The sequence below is a fragment of the Rana temporaria genome, chromosome 2 (assembly GCF_905171775.1).
Source record: "Rana temporaria chromosome 2, aRanTem1.1, whole genome shotgun sequence".
NCBI lineage: Eukaryota > Metazoa > Chordata > Amphibia > Anura > Ranidae > Rana > Rana temporaria.
This window is the reverse complement of record NC_053490.1, coordinates 102,330,329-102,353,656: the sequence shown is the minus strand read 5'-3', so window position 1 is coordinate 102,353,656 and position 23,328 is coordinate 102,330,329. Positions and strand designations below refer to the sequence as shown.

Here is a 23,328-nt window from a genome sequence, read left to right as displayed (position 1 = left end):
GACCACCCCATATGCCAGACATTAGCATGTGTCTTGGCTAGAAAATTATCCAAAGTGAATGCATACACAAATAAAATGAAATCACATTGAAGCAAAAACAAAACAATATGTATTTTATTTGCACTTCAACGTAATCAAATTAAAGCATCTTTGCCAAAGAACAATCACAAAAATAATTCACCAATAAGGCTCCATGCACACAGAAGCTAAAAAAATGCTATAAAAAAACTCCAGTAGCTTTGCAGGGAGCCTTTCAACGTTTTTTAGCGGTTTTGCAATAGCGTTTATTAGTGTTTTTCAGTGTAGCGTCTTTTAGCTTTTTTTTTCAATGGATAAAAAAACGCTAACAAAAACGATGGTGCCAGCGTTTTTGAGCGTTTTTCAGTGTTTTGTTTTTTGCATTTTTTCCCACCGAAAACGGCACTTTGAACGCAAATTTCGGGCGTTCAGAAAAAAGCCAAAAAACTCCAAAGCTCATTAACGCTAAAAAACGCCCATGTGTGCATGGACACATAGGCTAACAGTTCAGTTTATGGGCTTTTTAAAAAAACGACAAACTGCCAATAAACTGCAGTTTATCAGCTTCTGTGTGCATGGAGCCTTAAAAAAAACTGATTAGATGAGTATGTAGTTCCCTAGATTTAAAACATGTTAGCATTAAAATTAAGCTTCTGTTTGAAGATTTTATACATATACTGTACCACTGACCGATACATATTACATAGGTTAAAGTGTAATTCCAGTCAAAACCAAAATAAAATCTACCTCGAAAATATCTGGGCAGTCTGCCAAGTTTTTAACAGGAAACATTGTAACTAATGCTTCCTTCTTATGCCTCGTACACACGATTGGGATTCCCGGCGGTAAGAAGTCAACAGGGAATCCCGGGGGGAAAACTGAGAACCTGCTTGGTCACTTTCCCCCTCTACACACGAGAGGTGTGTCACTTCTGGAAAACGGTGGTGAGAGCTGAGGCCGGGAATCCCGGCCGTGTGTATGCTCCACCGCAGTGTTTCCCATAGGGAAACTGCCGGGAAAAAGACCGCCGGGAATCGCGGCAGGAAAAAAAGAGAACATGTTCTAATTTTTCCTGCCGCGATTCCCGGCGGTATTCCTGTCAAGAAAACTGACATGGAGCATACACACGGCCAGTTTTCCTGGCCAAAAGCTGTCATGGCAGTTTTTCCGACTGGAACTGATAACTGATAAGACCATCAGAGGTCGCTTCTGAGGCTGAATAAAGGCATGCAGAGTACTTGTCATCATTTACCTTTGCAGACGCTGCCTTGGGACACGACAGGCTCACTGCAGGCGGCACACAGCCGCTTCTTTCTCAGACCTTTCTCTTGAAAGATGTGACGCTCACCCCCTGCAGGCTGTAACGGAAACAAAACTGAGATTAAACAAGACCACAGACCAAGAGTCTAAAAGAGTCAGCACAGAATACTTACAGCTTGTTTTTCCTTAAAAAACAAAGTTATAACTTGTATGAAGTCTAAATACCAAATCACCACTAAAATTGTGGGCTCACAAAATACGCAGCACATGCCCACAACAAATCAACAACATGTTAGAGTAACAGCAATTTAGTGCCAAACACAGGAAGAGACAACTTTAACTGAAAGCTATATTTTTCTTTTAAAGTTAATATACACTTTCTATTGTTAATTATGTTACATAATATAGGATGACCAGACATTTCCACTTTTTGGGCACAGTCCCTTGATTTCAAGTGTTTGGCAACAGTCAAGCTCATCACTAGTTGACACAAAGTTGTCCTTTCTTTGCGACACTTCCCTTCATAGCTGTGTGGTATGCACCACATTTTTATCCCCACCACTACTTACTCTTAATCAAAAGACAAGGTCATGAAGGCCTAAAATGAGCGGCAGAGGGCAGTCAATGTAATGCAACCTGGGTACTACCTTAAAAAGGTGTCTCTTTTCAAGATAGGGCTATCAGCTAAGACACTGACCTCGTGTGGTGGTGATGGCTACATGGAGTTGCCTTGGCTTGGCGTTATGTGCACATGGTTCTTTGCTGTGAAACAGCTTTTCGATTTAGCCTCAACTGAATCCCATATTCTTCTGCCAATGTGAAGAAGAGTATTGTTAACGTATGGGAAAAGATGGACACTGGGCTCCATTCACTAAACCAGATTGTATGCTGGATTTAGGTGTTTTCCCAAATACCACATGTGATCCTGAAAATGTAAATTCACTACTACTTTACGTGGTATTTACTGCATAAGGGAAAATACCACATAAAACAGGAGTGAAAGTCAATTCACAAAAAAAAATGCATGCGGTAAATAAGTAGTGGTCCGAGCATGTAAGATTTAAGGAACCAGCAACCGCCAGCATCCTTACCAACCAATAAACAGCCTGGTTGTTAAGGGATGGGAGGCTGCCATGTCCTTAACAACCGATGAGTTATCAGCTGTCAGTGGGCTTCCCCACTGATAGCTGAAAGTAAAAACAATTGACCACAATTAAAAAAAAAAATAGGAGAAATACGGCGTGGGGTCCCCCCAAAATCCATAACAGGCACTTTTACGAGCATGCAGCCTGGCAGGTCAGGAAAGGGAGGGGGTGAGCAAGCCACCGGCAAGTGTTGTGGGGAAGAGGCCATTGTCCCCATCAACATCTGGACAAGCTGCCCCAAAGCACCCTCTCACGTTGAAGGCATGTGGCCTGGTATGGTTGAGGAAGGGACGCTCACTCGTCCTTTTTCTTTGCTGACTTGCCAGGCTGCCTGCTCTGATTGGGATATGGTATGGATTTTGGAGGGGGGGGGGCACACCTTTTTTTTTACATTTTGGCACGGGGATTCCTTTCAAAATCCATACCAGGCCCGGAGGGTGTGTGTGTGTGGGGGGGGGGGGGTAACACTGTTTTTTCCAGATTTTTTAATTGCCTGCAATTGTTTTTTTTTTACTTTAAACTGACAGCTGATGACTCATCAGTTAAAAAATTATACGGCGCCGCCACCCGCTCCTTAACAACCATGCTAGTTACCCCTGGCGGTAAATTACTGCAGCCTTTCTCTACTAAAATACGGCACGACTTCATAAACTAACTTATGTGGTATTTTAGTAGTGTTTTTAGGGAATGCTAAAAACTTTTTGAAAAATGCTAGGTGGCGCTTCCATTGCGGTCGGCGTAGAATATGTAAATCACTAGATACGCCTATTCACGAACGTACGCCCCGGCCGACGCAGTACAGAAACGCCGTTTACGTAACGCATTATCAGGCCTAAAGTTATTCCATCAAATAGCTGGAATAGTAATGTTAAGTATGGCCGTCGTTCCCGCGTCGAAATTCGAAAATTTTACGTTGTTAGCGTAAGTCATCCGTGAATAGGGATTTACGTCATTCACGTCCACGTCGAAACCAATAGGCCCGTGCGGCGTACTTTGCCGCAATGCACACTGGGATATGTAGGCGGACAGCGCATGCGCCGTTCCAAAAAAACGTCAATCACGTCAGGTCAACACAAATTAACATAGAACACGCCCCCTCAGCCTATTTTGAATTAGGCGCCCTTACGCCCACTCGCTTTAGGCTACGCCGCCGTAACCTAGCAGGCAAGCACTTTGTGAATCATGTACTTGCCTCGCTAACTTACGGCGGCGTAGTGTAAACACGATACACTACGCCGCCGCAAAGTTAGGGCGGGCTATGTGAACCTAGCCCATTGTACAAACTGACATTTGACTTTAATGTTACCCAAATAGGTAACCAGTGCATAACACTTGTCTAGCTCAGGTTCTTAGTGCTGAGCACAGCTGGTTAAAATGTAATGATTTAATAATAATTGAGCATTCTTCACTGAAGACATGTTTTCAGCAGAAGAGATAAACAGACAGTAAAAAACGGGATGATAAATATGCAGTAGTTCTTTTTTTTTTTTGCACAGCTGCACAGCTCCAGTATTTGACGTCAGTAAGAAAACAATGTTGAAGAGGAGGTGACAGGAAGATGTATGTAGACCACTCATTAAGCTGATGGGTGTAGCCGTGGGCCAAGCTGTAAGGATATAATGGGACAAACTGTCTTAACTGCTCTTCGGAAATTGTCGTCCATTCAAAGAGCAGCTAAAAATACAGAGGAGAGGAAAGGATCAGTAGAATCCAAGGAAATTCAGCCCAGAAACAATCAGGTAGGATTTACCAGTCTAAGAAAATATATAGTAAATAAGTGTTCACACAGTAATAAAAAAACATTTACAAGTCCTTGCTATGAAGCCATACCAAAGCTACTGATATCCATCTACACGCTGTCTGGATTTTGTCAGGAGGTATGACAAGACTGCAGCCAACTATGGCTGGGCCAAAAAACAATCAGAAACCCATTTGTAAGCTCCTGTTTACTACTTCTGTCCATGTAATTTCTTCACCCACAATTTCACTTTTTAAATATAAATACTACTGTAAGACCCCTTTCACACTGGGGCGTTTTTCGGGCGTTTTTTAGGCGCTTTGGCGTTTAAAAAAAGCCTGTAAAGCGCCTGAAAGAAGCCTCATCTGCAATCCCAATGTGAAAGCCCAAGTGCTTTCAGAGGCCTTTCACACTGCCAGCGCCCGAAAAACGCTGGTAAAGCGCTGCTAAGACCCCTTTCACACTGAGGCGCTTTTCAGGCGCTTTGGCGTTAAAAAAAGCTTCCTCAATGGGAAGGGGGCTTTAGGAGCGGTGTATTAAACGCTCCTAAAGCGCTGCAAAGAAGCTGCATGCAGGACTTTTTTTGACGCCCTGCCAGCTCAGCGCCTCAGTGTGAAAGCACTCAGGCTTTCACATTGGGATTGCAGATGCAGCTTCTTTCAGGCGCTTTTTTTTAACGCTAAGACCACTTTCACACTGGGGTGTTTTTCAGGCACTTTAGTGTGAAAGCACTCGAGCTTTCACATTGGGATTGCAGATGCAGCTTCTTTCAGGCGTTTTACAGGCGCTTTTTTTAACGCTAAAGCGCTTGAAAAATGCCCCAGTGTGAAAGGGCCCTAATACACAAGCTTCATGTAGTCTAGTAAAGTTAGTCTGTAAACTAAGGTCCGTTTTGTTAGGTTGTTAGAGCATTTAGTTAGTTTATAATCTAGAAATAGACCGTGGCCATCTTAAGTGTGGGCATCATGAAGCCAGACTGTATGACTTCCTGGATTTCAGCCTTGCAGATCTCGCACATGCTCAGTGCTGCACAAGCGATGTAATAGGTTTCAGTCAGGTTTCCATAGCAACGGGAGTGTCAGATGCAAATAGGCTATTTGCAAGGACTACTGGGATACATGATGCCTATCCCAGAAAACCTTGCATATAGCCTTGTGACTTAATAGCCTAGGCTAATAAGGAGGAGGAAGTAATGAAGGACTACAAAATAAAGGTATTTACAAGCAACAAAATAAATAAAAATTGTCCATTCTGAACACTATGAGATTAGGGCATGCAGCACAGACAAACATAAAAAAATGGGTGGAGCTCCACTTTAATATCCATGGAGGTATCTGAGCAAAGAAATTCAACTGAAAAGACGTTAGATGGTGATACTTGCTGACCATTGAACACAGTCTGGTTCTTGCAATTTATACCTTTTTTTGGTTGTGTCACTATTGTGCATATACCATCGTGCATCAATACAATTTTTTTTGTGTTCTAATATGTGCTTTTTATACGTCAGCTGGTTAATATGACTTTTTTGTGATTCATTACCATGTACTGTGTCTTTCTGCGATTGCGTAGCTTTATTCTTGGATTGTAATAAACTATCTATACCATTTACTTTGTGTTATTTTGACTCTGGGTAGTGTCATGTCTCATTTAAAGTTTCCTTTTTCATATAAAGTGATACTTTACTTTGTTTTGGGGTCAAGGTCCCCTATTTAAAATTCCTGGGCCAGATTCAGAAAGACTGGCTTATTTTTAGGTGGGCGTAGTGCGTCTCATATACGCTACGCCGCTGTAACTTAGAGAGGCGAGTACCGTATTCAGAAAGAACTTGCGCCCTAAGTTACGGCAGCGTAGCGTACGCCCATCCCCATTCACGTACAAATTACGCAAACGACGTAAAATACAACGCTGTTCCGACGTTTCCGACGTCCATACGTTAACATGACTTACCCCTGCTTTATAAAGGGGTAAAGTTACGCCGGTCGTACGCCTTTACGCAAACAGCGTATAGTAATGCGCCGGGCGCAAGTACGTTTGTGAATCAGCATATCTTGCTCATTTGCATATTCGACACGTAACTCAACGTAAATATGCACCTAAGATACGACGGCGTCGGAGACTTACGTTGGTCGTATTAAGCCAAAATTCAGGCGTAAATTGTTTTAAGAATACCGCGCATAGATACGACGGCGCATCTTTTAACTTACGCTAGCGTATCAATAGATACGCCGGCGTAAAATGTTCCTGAATCTGGCCCCTTGTATCTGATAGGAGAGGGAGGAATGTCAGCTATTTATGTGTATTTTTTATCGCAACAACTGCACAGAGAGAATTCACAAAGCACTGAATGATTGCTTAAAGAGTAACGCTTTCACACAGGAGCGATGCGCGCTAGCAGGACGGTAAAAAAAGTCTTGATAGCAACATCTTTGGAGAGGTGAAGGAGCGGTGTGTATACCGCTCCTCGACCGCTCCTGCCCATTGAAATCAACCCTTTCTCGGCCGCTAGCGGGGGTAGAATTAACCCGCTAGCGGCCGAATAGCGCAGCAAAATTGACCGTAAAGACAGTGGCGCTTTAATAAATGTAACCAAACTTTTCACTTCTCCAGTCCATATCCATTGATTGGCCCAGGAGAAAGACTGCGGTGGTCCAGACATGGAAACATTGAAGTGAAAACTAGCACTGCCTGACAGTGAGAGTGATGCCCATGTACTGCCAGCCTGGGATTAAATCGGCCCTTTTCAGGAAATGTTCTGTAGACTTTTCTACCCATTCACATCACAATTTTACTTTGAAGGTTTAACTTTGACACATACTGTTGTTTCAATAAGGTCTGCAAATAGCGCATGGAAATTCTGAACCTGAAAAATCCTGTAAAAGACCCAAAACAAATAGAGGAAATTCTTAGCATAATGCGCCTTTCATCATAGCCCTTTACATGGGTGAAATTTTGGGATCAGATTTAGACAGAATCATATCTAAGAAAGAAAAAAAAATAACCCCAAAACCTCTGAAATGTTTCCAGTTCTTTGCTTTTCAGGATCTGGTTACTTAAGCCCGTATGAGCATACTTTATGAAATTTTGGTGGGGAACGCAAGCCCAGGAACACTATAAAACTGCCAGGCGTATTTTCATTTCTTGGACTGACCTCCCTACTGGTATTAACTCTTTCCAGGTGGCGACATTCATCAAAGAAAATGAAAGCGCCAGCAGTTTCACACGAATAACTAACATCAGCAACACATTCGAAAGAACATTTCGTTTAGTCAAATATTTTTTGTAGTTAAAAGTCTTGAGTTATAACAACACTGGGCCTTGTAAGGATTCAGTTCACACCTGAACTTTACTGGCACCTATGGCATGATTAAGGGTTCGCGCTGATCTAAGATCAAATGTTGCACACACACACAGTTTACTGGCTGAATGGCTTTCATTCTCATCCTAGCATTCAACTTCTGAACTCCTTGGGTAAAGCAGCACTCACAGGGTACGCAGGGGCATAAAAAAGGTTGCACAGGTCAGAATCATAGAATCATATGACAAGAGGTTGTAGTCCCATCAGAAGTCTTGAAAGAAGTCTCCTAAGGGCTCATTTACACTTGCTTTGGCTTCAACAGAAATTAACGGCTAGTTTACACTTGCTCCAAAACAAGGCTTCAGACAGGCTTTGTTAAAGCTCTCTGATGCTAGTCAAGCTCCTGGCACTAAATAAAATGGTTACCTTACAGTCCTGTATACTCCTTGCTTTTGCTTTGCTTCAAAAATTATACTTCATGTAGCTTTAGTGGTGCTTCAAAGCATCTTCAAAGCCTCCATAGAAGTCTATGGCAAAGCTCGCTTGAAGCCCCACTGAAATCCCACTGAAACCTCACCGAAGCCCCACTAAAGGGTCATCAAAGCCCCACCAAAGGCTCATCAAAGCCCCATCCAAGTCTCATCGAAGCACCAAGCAAAAGAAAGATGTAAACAGGACTGTAAGCTAACCATTTTACTAAGTGACAGGGGCTTTGACTGGCGTTCAGAGAGCTTTAACAAAGTGTGTCCGAAGCCATGTTCTGAAGCAAGTGTAAAGTAGCCCTAAAAGCCCTAAAGAGCTGCACGATTAATCGCAGAGAGAATCGCGATCTCGATTCTCCCCGTCCGTGATCTCCCCGCGGGGTGACCCGCGATTTGCATATGTTGCCGCCGGTTCCACGTAACCAGCGTGGAACGCAAATGGCAGATAAAGGAACCGGAACTGACGTCAGTTTTCAGAGATGCAGAGTGATGCCTGGGCGTGGGCGGTACCAGCACGCTTCTCGGCCGGCGGGAAAAAGCCGCCGCTGCTGTCCGAGGTGCTGAAGGCGCCACCTGTGTGTCCCCGGAGAGCCACTCTGGATGGTGAGAGAACCGTGTTCTGCCTTTGTGTGTCCGCATCCCCTGCAATGTCACCCGGGATGTCTTTTGACCCCCAGCCAGGTGACCCTGTATATGGAGAAGATGCTAAGCTGTGTTCTGTATATGGAAATATGGCACAAAGATGGTTTTGAGCTGTGCTCTGTATATGGGGGGTGGCATAGAGATGATGCTGGGCTGTGCTTTATATATGAAGGGATGGTGCTGGACTGGGCTGTGTATATGGATGGATGGCATAGAGATGGTGCTGGGCTATGCTCTTTATATGGATGGATGGCATAGAGATGGTGCTGGGCTGTGCTCTGTATGTATATCCGGGGATTGCACAGAGATGGTGCTGGGCTGTGCTCTGTATATGGGGGGGGGGGGGGGGGTGGCATAGATGGTGCTGAACTGTGATGATCTGTATATCAGGGGGAATGGTGCCGGGCTGTGCCCTGTATATCAGGGATGGCACAGATGTTGCTGGGCACTGTATATAGGGGATGGCATAGAGATGGCATAGAGATGGTGCTGGGCTGTGCTCTGAATAGGGAGGAAATGCATAGTGGGTACTGGGTTGTGTTCTGTATGTACATTTCTCATCAGTCCCTGATCTCATGGAGCTTACACTCTAAGTCCCAAACTCACATACACATATTAGGTCCAATGTAGACAGGAGCTAACCTGCCAGCATGCTCTTGGAGTTGGAGGAAACTGGAGTATCAGGCTATTAAAGGGGGGCATGTGAGGAGTGGACTTAAAATACCGGCAACCACTGGCCCTTATAATATATATTATGAATATTACCACAGTCAAATAAAAAAGTTTTTGAGAATCGTGATCTTCATTCTAAGCAAAAGAATCGTGATTCTCATTTTGGCCAGAATCGTGCAGCCCTAATCTACACCTCTCTCACCGTCCGTGTACATATCCCAGTGTGCATTGCTCCAAAGTACGCCGCAAGGACGTATTGGTTTCGACGTGAACGTAAATTACGTCCAGCCCTATTCACGGACGACTTACGCAAACGACGTCAAATTTTCAAATTTCGACGCGGGAACGACGGCCATACTTAACATTGATTAGGCCAGCTATTTGATGGAATAACTTTATGCCGGAAAACGCCTTACGTAAACGGCGTATCTTTACTGCGACGGGCGCACGTACGCTCGTGAATCGGCGTATCTAGGGATTTACATATTCTACGCCAAACTCAACGGAAGCACCACCTAGCGGCCAGCCTAAATATTGCACCCTAAGATACGATGGCGCAGGCTGTCGTATCTTAGCTAGGTTTAAGTGTATCTCAGTTTGAGAATACACTTAAACTTAGGACGGCGCAGATTCAGAGTTACGTCGGCGTATCTACTGATACGGCGGAGTAAATCTTTCTGAATCCAGCTAATAGAATAATATTGAGCTGCTTCTACAGACAAAATACAAAACTCCTGTAGAAGCAGAGTTTTTTAAGCCCATGGATCCTTATTCTGGCAACTACTACTTCCACAGCTCCAGGAATTGGCCGAAATTTGAGCCATGTATGGCCAGCATAAAGTAAATGGGACCTAATGACTTATGTACAGTTCCAGAATTGGCAGGATAAGGCTTAGATGGGTAGTTTTGATCGCATTCTATGGAATGTTTTACTGCAGGCTCAAACTAGTGCGATTTCTGGTGCGACCTAAATCGCACTGAATTGTATGACAAAAGAAATCACATTATATTCAATGGTGCCCATGCTCATCAATGTGAATCAGCCAGTGCAATTTTGGAAAGGGTGCTACTTTGGTGCAATTTACAGTGCAACTTGGCCCCCAAAGAATATACAAAAATGCAACCGAGCCTTAAACTCTTCATGTCCAGGATGTTCATCAGGTCATTTGTAACAAAATTAAATCAATAATTTGCAAATGAGAGGACGGACAACCAGTAGTTAATTGGCTAATAAGGGGACTGACAACCAGTAGTTAGATAGCTCAGTAGCATGAGATTTTTTTAAAGTTCTTACTATGTCACGCACAGAAAAGAGAGAAGGGGAAAAAATAGGTACTATTATTGTCATTACTCCTATGGGGACATGGTTCCTGTTTTAGAATAGTTAGTTATTCAATATGATTCGGGCCATATCCTTTTTCTAGTGTATAGAAAATTTCACGATTTGCTTATCTAATATCAGACTGAATTGTTATAAGTGGAATCAAAGTTGTTGCAAACAAAAATGTTCTTTTAGGATGTTATTATGGTAGATGGTAAGCGTAAACCTTCCCTTACTTCTCCCTTTCTCTTCAATCTCTGCAATTAAGATCAGTTTTGAGTGAAACGCACCAACAGGAGTGGTTGTAAACCCCATTCATGAAATTTGACCTAGGCACATATATCTGTTTACTTATCTCTCTCCAAAGCTCTAAGTGCTGTTTCTGTCTGCTACTCCATTCCTCTGTTATAAGCAGTCAGTTCTGTCAGGTAGGAAGCTTAGAGGGAGATAAGCAGAGAGCCCCTTTCCTCCAATCAGCTCTAACACGGTGTAAGCCCAGACTACACACCCACTGCTGGAAGACGAAACAAGATTTCTAATGGATCTGCACTTTCCGAAGAATGTAGAAAGGGAAAGACAGCAGATATACATGTAAAACTTATGTAGGGAGATTTGTTTAATCTCTGTGCATCATCTGAGGCTGTTCACGTCACTGGGTATAGGAGAGGGTTTACGAGCATTTTAAGCAGCAATCTGCTTGTTTTAAGTTTCTTAATGGGAGGTATCATGAAGTTTGGACTCTATCTTTGGATACACTTGATGGCATCTGTGTCTAACACAGGAGTTTACCGCAGGGTTCTGTCAGATGTTTGGATACATAAGACTTGCTGTAACCAAATGTGTAGCTGCACTGACATAGGCAACATAGTTTAGAACATTATCTGAGATCTATAGTCACAGCATACACTTTTTTTTATAACATAATTTATAACATCATCATTGTAATAGCAATTCAAACAATAGTTAACATTGACAATCCATTATATGCTATGGTAATTTGAAAAATCTCCTTTCATGTTGTAAGTGCTGCCTCCCAAATCCCATCTTTCCACAACTTCCTTGCATGCTTTGCAGCTTCCCCTCTATTGTTTAGTTTCACTTTTTAAGGACTACATATCCCATGGTACCTAGCTGCCTACAAGCTGTGATTCCAGTACTGACTCCACCTCCTGAAACTCCTCCTCTCATCACCTCTGTAGATCAGTGGGCAGGTTCAGTGAAATGTGTGACACAGCAGTGCCTACTCACAGGGCATAGTGAATGGGTGTCACAGAATTCAAGGGAGTAAATGTGTGGAGATCTTCACAAAATTTACAAACTCCGAGATCATTCAGAATAACAGGAACCACAGAATAAAAGGAACCAGTCTACAAATAATGAAACTCAATGTGTAAATGAATATATAATTATAAGTAGCTTTGGCTATAGATATGCAATAGATCAGTACATTTCAACAGCATGGGATATACTTCCATGGTGAAACTTTATATTAAAAACAAAACAGTAAGAGCCCATTCACACAGGGACAACACGACTTCTAGCACGACTTTGGGAGGCAACTTGGACGACTTGAGTATGAATCATCAGGCAACTTACAAGGCAACTTCAAGTTGCCTCCAAGACAGTACAAGGCAACTTCAAGTCGCCTCCAGGACAGGAGGCTTTCCAGTGGCCAATCAAACAACAATTAGCTCTGTGGGAGGGAGGGGGGAGGAAGGGGTTTGCCTGAGAAATGTATGTTATCTTCCTGTATTGTTGCTTCAGTTAAGACAGTGATCCGACTTCTGAGGCGACTTCCATTGAAATCAATAGGTACAAGTTGCCTACAAGTTGCCTAGAAGTCGGATTGAAGTAGTACAGGAACCTTTTCTGAAGTCGGAGCGACATTACATTAAGACGGCTCCTATTCACTTCCATTCATTTTTTCGACCGCGCGACTTGGGGCAACTTGGGGCGGCTTGAAGTCGGCTCCCAGGTCGCCCCAGTGTGAACCGGCTCTAACAGGGCCGATCCTAGGGTCACAGGCGCCTGGGTGCAGAAATATTTCTGGCGCCCCCCACATGGGGGTGGTCATTATACTAAGTCCTCCCCCTTACAAATGTTTCTATGGAAATGAATCAACCACAGAGATGCTCCCCCACAAAGTCTTCATTACCCTGTGATCCTTACAAGATCTCTTAACAATAAACAAAATACAGGAAGATAAGCAGAGTACTTTATTGGGACCTGGAGTTGGGCCTCTCTGATGGACACAGAGAGGGTTTCTGTTAGAGAGTCTGTTAGAAATAGCCCCTAGACATACTACAGACATGATACAGGAGATGGTCAGAGACTGCAGACATAGTACAGGAGACAGTCAGAGACTGCAGACAAAATACAGGAGATGATCAGAGACTGCAGACACAGAACAGGAGATGATCAGAGACTGCAGACATAGTAAAAGAGATGGTCAGAGACGCATCAGTTCTGGACGGACACACACCTATGCTGAGAACACTAGTTATGGACGGACACAAACAAGGAGAGAAGGGAGGGGAGAACTCTGCCACTTCGGCGCCCCCATCTCTGCAGGCGCCTGGGTGCAATGCACCCTGTGCACCCTGCCTAGGATCGGCCCTGGGCTCTAAAGTGTGATCACACAAAATGCACTCAGAAAATCAAACATTTACACATAAAAACCAAAGCAGGGAGCTTCATATTTAACAAGTTATGTGGAATGGTTTTCTTGAGGCTCTCTTGAGAGTTTATCTAAAAAATATGTTAGCTATAATCCCCCTCCTGTTGGTTTTCACAATCCATTTTAATAAAAAAAAGAACCCCACAAGAGTTACATAAAAGGGTAATATAAAAAATATGAAAGTGTAGAAAAAGCAGTGCATATTGAGTGGCAAAGCAAGACAATCATAATGCTTTGCCAGTAACTTACATGATATTTGTTAATAACCTAAATACAACGCTTGATACACATTCAGCACTAAAAACATATTCTCAGCAGCATGTATTGCAATGGGCAGTTAACGGGTAACTTTGGTATGATGTTGCCTAGTAAACCTTAGTTAATAAGTCAACAGCAAAGACAAGTAATCGGAAACATAACAGCAATATGTGTTTTTTCATTTTATGAGGTTATGTACAGAAGCACATCCAATGTCTGTTTGTGATTTCACACATGAGGCCCAATCTGGGAATCAATATATATGAATGAAGACTGTAGAGCTAAAGCCCAATTGCAGCCAAGACCTCTTATTTTTTACATAGTGTGGGAAGGTTAGAACCCAGCGTTCTCTTTGCTGTGTGCTCCCATTGAGGAGATTTCTACTTACTTCCTGCTCTGTTGACCATATATCACTTAGACAGGAAGTGAGGGGAAATCTCCCTCATGGGGCACAGAAAACAATGAAAAATATTTGACCAGCACAGAAAATAGCCAAATAACATTCATTTTGTGCCCTATTCGCACAGAACGAATATACATGCACTTTCACTGGGGAATTGCTATGCATTTTTTAAAATTAAATATATCCCTTTAAAGCAGTGATCTCCAAACTGCGGCCCGGGAGCCAGATGGGGCCATTTGCTTGCATTTATCTGGCCCTTGGGGCACCATTTCATCTACTGATACTAACTGTGGGGCATAATCCCTCCCAATGACACCAACGATGGGGCCAAATTTCCACCATTGGCACCAACAATGGGGCCTGATGACACCAATGATGGAGCCCAATTCTTTCCTATGCCGCCAATGATGGGGCTCTATTCCTCTCAATGACATCAACAAAGGGGCACACTTGCTTCCACTGACACCAAAGAAAGGGCATTGTTTTTTTTTCCCTTTGACATCAGGACCTGTTCTACGCCCAGTGATCACAGTCCGGCCCCCCTAATGTCTGAATGACTGTAAACTGGCCCTTTGTTTCAAAAGTTTGGAGATCCCTGCTTTAAAGTATAACTATAGTCAAAACTCTTTTTTTTCATTTTGGATAGAGCAAGGGAGAATCATAACCCCTGTCAGATTTTTTTTCACCGTCTATGTCAGATTTTGGAGATTTTCATTCACTTCCTGACCCATAGCAAACAGGAAGAGAGAGGAAATCCCTGCAAATTAAGAGAATTCCTTGGGGACCCCCAGGTCACCAGAACTAATGTTCCCATTGGAAGATGCACTCTCTATTACTTTCTGGGGATAACCCAAAATTTTCTTTTACTTTCACTTTCAATGATAATGGTAATCAGGACAAATAGAGAATGAATGAACGGGGTACAGACAGCAATAAAAACTGACAAGCTTTCAAATCCTTCTCCACTCTATCAAGAACTAAAAAAAAGTTTTGCCTTTAGTTATTCCTTAATTCTTGTTCTTAAGTGCCCAACAACAAGTTGCATATTTTTGGGCATTTTCCTCAGAATATAGCTAAACTGACCACTGTGCAACAGCCGGTAATATACACACTGCTCCCCCTATACAAATTGATCCCCCAATAAACATTGCACCCATATACACATTGCTCCCCCTATAGACACGGGTCATCCTATACATTTGCACCCATATACACATTGCTTCCCCTATAGACACGGGTCACCCTATACATTTGCACCCATATACACATTGCTCCCCCTATAGGCACTGCTCCTCCTATACACATTACTCCCCCTTAAGAAACTGCCCCCCCCCTACACAAACTGCTCTGCCTATACACACTGACCCCCTACAGACACTGCTCCCCCCACACACTGCTCCCATATACACATGCTCCCCATTTAAACACTGCTCCCCCTACACACAGCTCCTATACAGTGGGGAAAAAAAATATTTGTATCCCTGTAGATTTGTAAGTTTGCCCATTTACAAAGAAAATAAGGGTCTATAGATTTTATCATTGGCGTATTTTAAATGATAGAGACAGAATGTCAACCAAAAATCCCCCCAAAAAACAATACAGATGTTATAAATTGAGTTGCCGTTCAGTGAGTTAAATAAATATTTGATCCCCCAAGCAGAACACGACTGAGGCCCCGTACACACGTCCGAGGAACTCGACGTGCCAAACACATCGAGTTCCTCGTCGAGTTCAGTGTTGAAGCCGCAGAGGATCTCGGCGAGCCGACTTTCCTCATTGAACAACGAGGAAATAGAGAACATGTTCTCTATTTGGCGCGACGAGTTCCTCGTCGGCTTCCTCGCTGAAAAGTGTACACACGACCGAGTTTCTCAGCAGAATCCAGCTCCGATCGAGTTTCTGGCTGAATACTGCCGTGTGTACGGGGCCTTAGTACTTGGTGGAGAAACCCTTGTTGGCAAGCACAGAGGAAAGACATTTCTTGTAGTTGGTTACCAGGTTTGCACACATCTCAGGAGCGATTTTGGTCCACTCTTCTTTACAGATCTTCTCTAAATCCTTAATTTTTCTTGAATGTCACTTGGCAACTCGAAGACTGGCTAGGCTTCTTCTTGGGCCACTCCTTTGTTGCCTTGGCGGTATGTTTTGGGTCATGTTGGAATACCCATCCACAACTCACCTTCAGTGTTCTGGCTTAGGAAAGAAGGTTCTCATCCAAGATTTTACAATATATGACCCCTTAATACAGCAAAGTCGGCCTGTACCATTAGCAGAGAAATAGCCCCAAAGCATGTTTCCACCTCCGTGCTTGACTGTTGGGATGGTGTTCTTAGGGTCATAGTCAGCATTTTCCTTCCTCCAAACATGGTGATTCGGGTTATTGCCAAAGAGCTACATTTCGGTCTCAGATGACCACAGCACTTTCTCTTAATCCTTTTATGAATCATTTAGATGTTCATTGGCAAACTTTAGACATGTTTGTATATGTGTCTTCTTGAGAAGGGGGACCTTGCGGGCGCTGCAGCATTTAAATCCATGGCGGCGTATTGTGCTACCAATGGTTTGGTGACTGTGGTCCCGACTGCCGTGAGATCATTAACGAGCTGATCCCTCACTTTTCTCATGATCATCCTTACCCCCCATGAGGCAAAATCCTCCAGACCAAGGTCGGTTGATGGTTAGTTTGTATTTCTTGCATTTGCAAATCTCTCCAAGCTTCTTGCTGATGATCTTGTAGCCCATTCTAGCCTTGTGCAGGGCTACAATCTTGTCCCTGACATCCTTTGACAGCTCTTTGGTCTTTCCCATGATGGCATTGGTGAGGTTTGAATGGAAGAAAGAGATTCTGTTGACAGGTGACTTTTATACACATAACGAGTAGTCATTAGGAGACCCTTTAAAATTGACAGGACTAATCTGTGTACCAAATGGGCACATACTGTAGCCAGTCTGTGGGAGCCAGAATTGTTGGTTGGTAGGGGATCAAATACTTATTTTAAGCACTGAACTGCAACTCAATTTTTAACATTTGTATAGTGTTTGTTCTGTATTTTTGGTTGATATCCTGTTTCTATCATTTAAAATACACCTATATTAAAAATTATAGACACTTAATTTCTTTGTAAGTGAGCAAACTTACAAAATCATCAGGGGATCAAATAAATATTTTCCCCACTGTATACACATTTGTCCCCATATAAACTCTGCATGATGGGTCCGTGACATCACAAAGGGGTGGGGTCTCAGGGTGATGTCACTGCATGGCCATGCCCCATAGGTATATAAGAATTGTCAGGCACAAGCTCAAAGAAAGGTGGGAGCCAGCATCGGACGAGGAGCATTTTTTTTTCAGTGGGAGGAAGAAGACATCGGTGGAGGAACCAGAGTAATAAGACATCGTGGAGGAAGTAGAGAAAGAAGACATTGGTGGGAGAAGCAGAGAAAGAAGACTTTAGCGGAGGAAGCAGAGAAAGAAGACATTGGTGGAGGAAGCAGAGAAAGAAGACATTGGTGGAGGAAGCAGAGAAAGAAGACTTTAGCGGAAAAAGCAGAGAAAGAAGACATTGGTGGAGGAAGCAGAGAAAGAAGACTTTAGCGGAAAAAGCAGAGAAAGAAGACATTGGTGGAGGAAGCAGAGAAAGAAGACATTGGTGGAGGAAGCAGAGAAAGAAGACATTGGTGGAGGAAGCAGAGAAAGAAGACATTGGTGGAGGAAGCAGAGAAAGAAGACATTGGTGGAGGAAGAAGAGAAAGAAGGCATTGGTGGAGGAAGCAGAGAAAGAAGACATTGGTGGAGGAATCGGAGAAAGAAGATATCAGAACGTTGACAGGAAGGGGTGATCAGTGGGGCGGGTGGCCAATTACTGGAACTGATTCCCCAATCTGGTTCTCCCTGCATCAGGTGAAAAGATGGCTTCTCTGCCTCTCCCTCCTGCCAGTTTCAGCTGCTGAAGGGAGCACCACACAGGGGATCAGTTCCAGTAACTGCCCTCCCCGCCACACTGATCACCCCCTCCTGCCCACAATCCAATTGCCTCTGGTGCCCAGGCCCATTTGCCGAACTGATGTGGCCTAGGACCCTGTCCAGCTGTGCCCCCTTATCAGTGGCCTTGGGTATAGCATATGGCGAAATCAATCACAAGGGATCTTTGATTGTGCTCTTTCCTGGAGTTAAAAGGAAATAATAATTTATTTGAACCGTGTCCAATAATAAATTTTGCAACACTCATAATTGACAACTACAGCAATGCCTGTTGATAGTCATACACAACTAAGTAAGTCCGAGCATCGGTTACAGCAATCAATCAAGTTGTGAATGAGATTAAGGGAGATCCTCATACTGCCACTGATGTCTGTACGATTTTAAGGTGTAACTTTCTGCATACACAACCACTGTGTTGTTTATGAATTGGTGAATATGTGTTCTATATTTAATACACATTCTCTTCATAGCAATAAATGTCTCTGATCATTCACACAATACCTGACATGCAGCACAAAGCTCCCTTTTTGTACACTACATCATTGTCATCTGAATGAACTTACACCAGTGTGCATGGCTGCAAGCCAAACCTAACATACTCAGAGACACATTCCCATGTAAAACTTAGACTGTGATCAATGATCAACTCTTACTATTACCATGATTTTAGCCTCCTGTCATGGCATTTGTCACATATTACACAGTTCTTCACCCTATGTGGCAGAGATGCCCTTGCGAACATTACCAACTCACTTCAATGTATCTCTTGATCTTTAAGACCACTACGAGGGAGGAAGCACAAATGATACAACCTTGTGTACTTTTTATCCTTTTGTTTTGCTCAACCATTAAGGGAAGCTGGATCCTTAACAGATTTGGATTGTGAACTGCATAACTCTTGAATCTCATGAACTCAATCTGCCATTTTATTAGCCAAATATTAAGTAAGACACTGCTGCAGGTACAAAACAAATCACAGAGCCCCAAAGCAACATTTTGACCCCCGCACCCTCCTGCTGCTCAGCTCCATTGTTTCCAGTGAAATCTCTACCTTACCTGTCATTTACACCCCTAATAACAGCAGTCTATACTGCTTACTTATGTAAACCTCTTACTAATGGGTGTTCTGTGGCAGCCTAAGCACCCCTTATTTTTATTAAGCCAGTAGACTGAACCCCAGTTAAGGCCTTATGTACACTGGTGGCCAGTGTAACTTCCCTTATTAAATTGGTGATCAGCACAGTATCCCTTTACATTGATGGCCAGAAGAAACATGCCCCTTACATATTGGAGATTGTCAGTAGGACTAAAACTATTGTCCCAGTGGTATAAAAAATTACCTGAATTGGCAAATCTGGAACCCAGGGAAGAGTAGTAAAAACAAGTATAGCCAGGAAAATCGGCTGTTTACACACAGCTCTCCCCGTTCTTCAGCTCCGGGGACCGATCGCGGGACTCCAGCGGCGATTGGGTCCGCGAGTCCCGCGGCCGCGGAGCTTCGGACCGGGTATTATACAATCACGTACAGGTAGGTGATTGTGCCCAGCCGTGCCATTCTGCCGACGTATATCGGCATTAGGCAGTCCTTAAGTGGTTAAAGTGGAACTTCACTCCTGGGAATTAGGTACCTTTCCCCCTTGAATTGCTCCTCCCTCCGTAATGTCAACATTGTGTCTCTGCTCCTGCAGCCTCCTGGAAAATCCCCTTCACATATCCCAAGAGGCCGCAGGAGTCATCTTTAAGGCCGGGTACTAACGAGCAAACATGTACGATGAAAGCGGTCCGTCGGACCGTTTTCACCGTACATGCCTGCCAGAGGGCTTCTGTACGATGGTTGTACTAACCATCGTACAGAAGTCCGCATGTAAACACTACGCGGGGCGTGTCCGCGTCGTCGCCGCGACGATGACGCGGCGACGTGGGCGGGCCTGCCATTTAAAGGCTTCCACGCATGCGTCGAAGTCATTCGACGCATGCGAGGGACGGCGGGCGCTCGGACATGTACGGTAGGTCTGTACTGACGACCGTACATGTCCGAGCGGGCAGGATTCCAGCGGACGGTTTTAAAACATGTCCAGGAATATTTGTCTGCTGGGAAAAAGCCCGGCGGGCAAATGTTTGCTGGAATTCGGCCTGCGCCTACACACGACCGAACATGTATGCTGAAACTGGCCCGCGGACCAGTTTCAGCATACATGTTTGGTCGTGTGTACGGGGCCTAAGACATTTGACATCATTGAGGGCTGGCTGCCTAAACCCAGTGATGTCAGAAAAGAAGGTGGCATTGCAGGATCCAGGCGGTTGAACCTGGACAGCAGATCGCAGCAGGTCATCACTGGATGTGTTGGGCATGTGAGTATGTGAATCAAGGTCAAGCCTTGATAACAAATAAGATGGGGAAAAACAAGGGGTTGGAATTGAGTGAAGTTCATCTTTAACCTTTGAATATTGATCCTCTTGCACCAGGGCTGGACAGATCTGAGCAGCCGGGTAGACAATGCTCCCTATAAATTACAGCTGGTGTCTAACTTTTGAGGTGTTTTCTAGTTGTTGCTAATGTAGCTGCCTTATATGAAAAAAATTATCTACTATTCAAAAAATATAAATTATATGATAAAATAACTAATGCCAAATTTGTACACTTTATACAGTCCATGAATACATTATAATGTGGTTGTAAAGGCAGAAAGTACTTGTATCCACCCTCACCGCCCTTATACTTATCTGAGTCCTATCTCGACCCAACTCTGTGCCCGAGTGCTGCTCTCTCTTCCAGTTCTAACAGGACTCAGTGACAGCAATAGGACCCAATGGCTTCTGCAGATGTCAATCAAATCCTGTGAGGTGGAAGTGTGGGGGGCACACAGCCCAGTTCAGAAGTGAACCTGCATGTGCCCCCCCCCCCCCCCAAAGGAAGCAACTTTCTATATTGGTGCACGGAGAAGAGAAGGAGCCCAATGTGCTGTCGGGGGTCTACAAAAGACAAGATCGGTGCAATAGTATTGCACAGAGCAGGTAAGTATACTATGGGGGAGAATGTGGTACAGTTGTGCATGGTAGCCAATCAGCTTCTAACTTCATCTTGTTCAGTTGAGTTTTGAGAATTAAGATTTTGTTTACTCCAGTTTTAGTAAATCCCCCCCATGTCTGTTATTTTTGAAAATAAAAAGGATAGCCTTTACAACCACTTTAAGCCTAAAGGTTATGTAGACAGAAACTGAAGTTAAATTGAATAAAATCTACTTTTTCACTATTCCTCTATTCCTGGATAATATACGATATGGCTGGATATAGACAGACTGCAAATATGCTAAAGCCACATGCACACAATGAGAATATCAAACATTTTTTTTTTCTTTTTGCATGTTAAAACAAAACAAATAGGTCACTAAAGTTACAAAAAATCTCATATGACAGAATACAACTTCTGAAGTGATGTATTGTATTGAAATGGATTATTTCATTCCCAAGCATGCGTGGTCTTGGTCTTACGATTTTTTTTGGACGCATACTGGCAGCACAGTGGTGTAGTGGATAGCACTTTCACCTAGCAGCAAAAGGGTCACTGGTTCGAATTCCGACCATGACACCATCTGCCTGGAGTTTGCATGTTCTCCCTGTATCTGCGTGGGTTTCTTCCGGGTACTCCACTTTCCTCCCACACTCCAAAGAAATTCTGGTAGGTTAATTGGATTTGTCCAAATTGGCCCAATGACTGCAGCTTCCAGCAAGACACTGGCTGCAAAAAGCGCCTTGAGGCGATTCAGTTTGCATCTGTAGCGCTATGCAAGTCATTCACTGCATCCTGGCAAGTAAAAAGAGCTAGATTAAGAACATCAGAATCTCCCTGCTCACTGTGGTCATACGCATCAAGGCCCACGGGTAAGACTGTGTTTATAAGCATTGTTTAATAATAATACTGATCAAAAGAAAATCGTTCATTCTGTTATCGTACAAGACAAATGTTTGTGTTTGTCCCTTCGGATAATTTCAGATATCGTTAGCGGGTCTCGAAAGCTGTTCACTAACAATCAGATTTTCGTATGACTGTTTCAAAAGCAGTATTTTTTGACAGGTCTTCTAGGGATAAGTCTTAAAATTATTAGATCAAAAAGAAAGCTAGACTTTCACTACAGAGAGTTTCCTCTAATAGATAGCCAGGTAGTGTGAAGGTAAACCACTATCATTTAAGCGGAGCTCAGCTTGTTTGCCTTCTCCCTCTGCTGCCACATTTGGCACCTTTGGGGCGGGGGAGTGGGTACCTGGTTTTGACAGGTACCTGCTCCCACTTATGGCTGACTTCACCGCGGCAAAGTCAGCCAGAAGTTCGGCCCCCTCCTCATTCCTCTGCCGCCGGGCCATTCACAAAGCACAGCGTGCTTCGCCCATGTGCAATAGGAAATCAGCTGTGAAGCCACAAGGCTTCACGGACAGTTTTCCTTATGCAAAATGGGGGCGGCAGCACTAGGGTTGTCACCTCATCCCTTTAAAACTGAACACATATTAATTACAAAGGTTTTGTGGCTGATTACTGTGGTAATTAAATTCACCTTATATGCATTAAATTAGCCCCAGAAACGTTGTAATTAACGTATTTATCGGCGTATAACACGCACAGGTGTATAACACGCACCCTAACTTTCAGAGGGAAGTTTGAGGAAAAAAACTTTCCACAGCCCCCTGCGTATAACACGCAGGCACCGTTTACAATTTATTTTCAGGGTAAAAAAGTGAGTGTTATACGCCAATAAATACAGTAATATGTGTTTGGTTTTAAAGGGAAGAGATAGCAACCCTAGGCAGCACCCAAGAGTTGACTGAAAAAATCGGCTCGGGTGAAGACACCGCTGGATTTGTGGACAAGTAAGTGTCCTAATATTAAAAGTCAGCAGCTACAATATTTGTAGCTGCTGACTTTTCTTTTTTTTGAAGGAGCCTGGAGCTCAGCTTTAATGTAATGTCAAAATAGACATAACATACTTCCATAGCAGGTGCAGAGCCAGGCAGCATGCTCACTTTTACAACGTCAAGCATCAAATGTAGACATAGATATGGTGTAGGAGAAATAAGTGAGGTTCCACCAACATCTAGGAGCGATTTCCGTTCCTACGTGGACCCCAAATATTGCACCTGTACACAGAAAGGAGGTTATTGCTGTAGAAAAAGAAAAGAGACACAAAGCAGCGCCCTCTGAGCGTAGCAAGTGTGTTTAATATTGGGAATGTTTAAAAGACATATGAATCACCTACTCACATGTCTGATGTAGGTAAACAGCATAGTACATTGTAAGGGGTTCATCCGCGGGGGTCCCGGAGAAGACGAGATGTCCTCACGCTGACATGTGGTGTCCTGATCCGTACTGCAGCGTCGATGGGAACCAAAAGAGCCCTCGGAACTGAAGTCTCTGGAGACCTGCACTGCGCACTTCAGTTCCG

At 43.6% G+C, this 23,328-nt stretch overlaps 1 protein-coding gene across 1 annotated transcript in view; it reads right to left on the bottom strand.

The window, feature by feature from the left end:
• Positions 1-23,328, bottom strand: part of TNS2 (tensin 2) — a 272,141-nt gene that overhangs the window by 137,700 nt on the left and 111,113 nt on the right. The window contains 1 exon segment of the mRNA XM_040340630.1: positions 1,271-1,376. Within this exon segment, the coding sequence (XP_040196564.1) occupies positions 1,271-1,376 (106 nt within the window).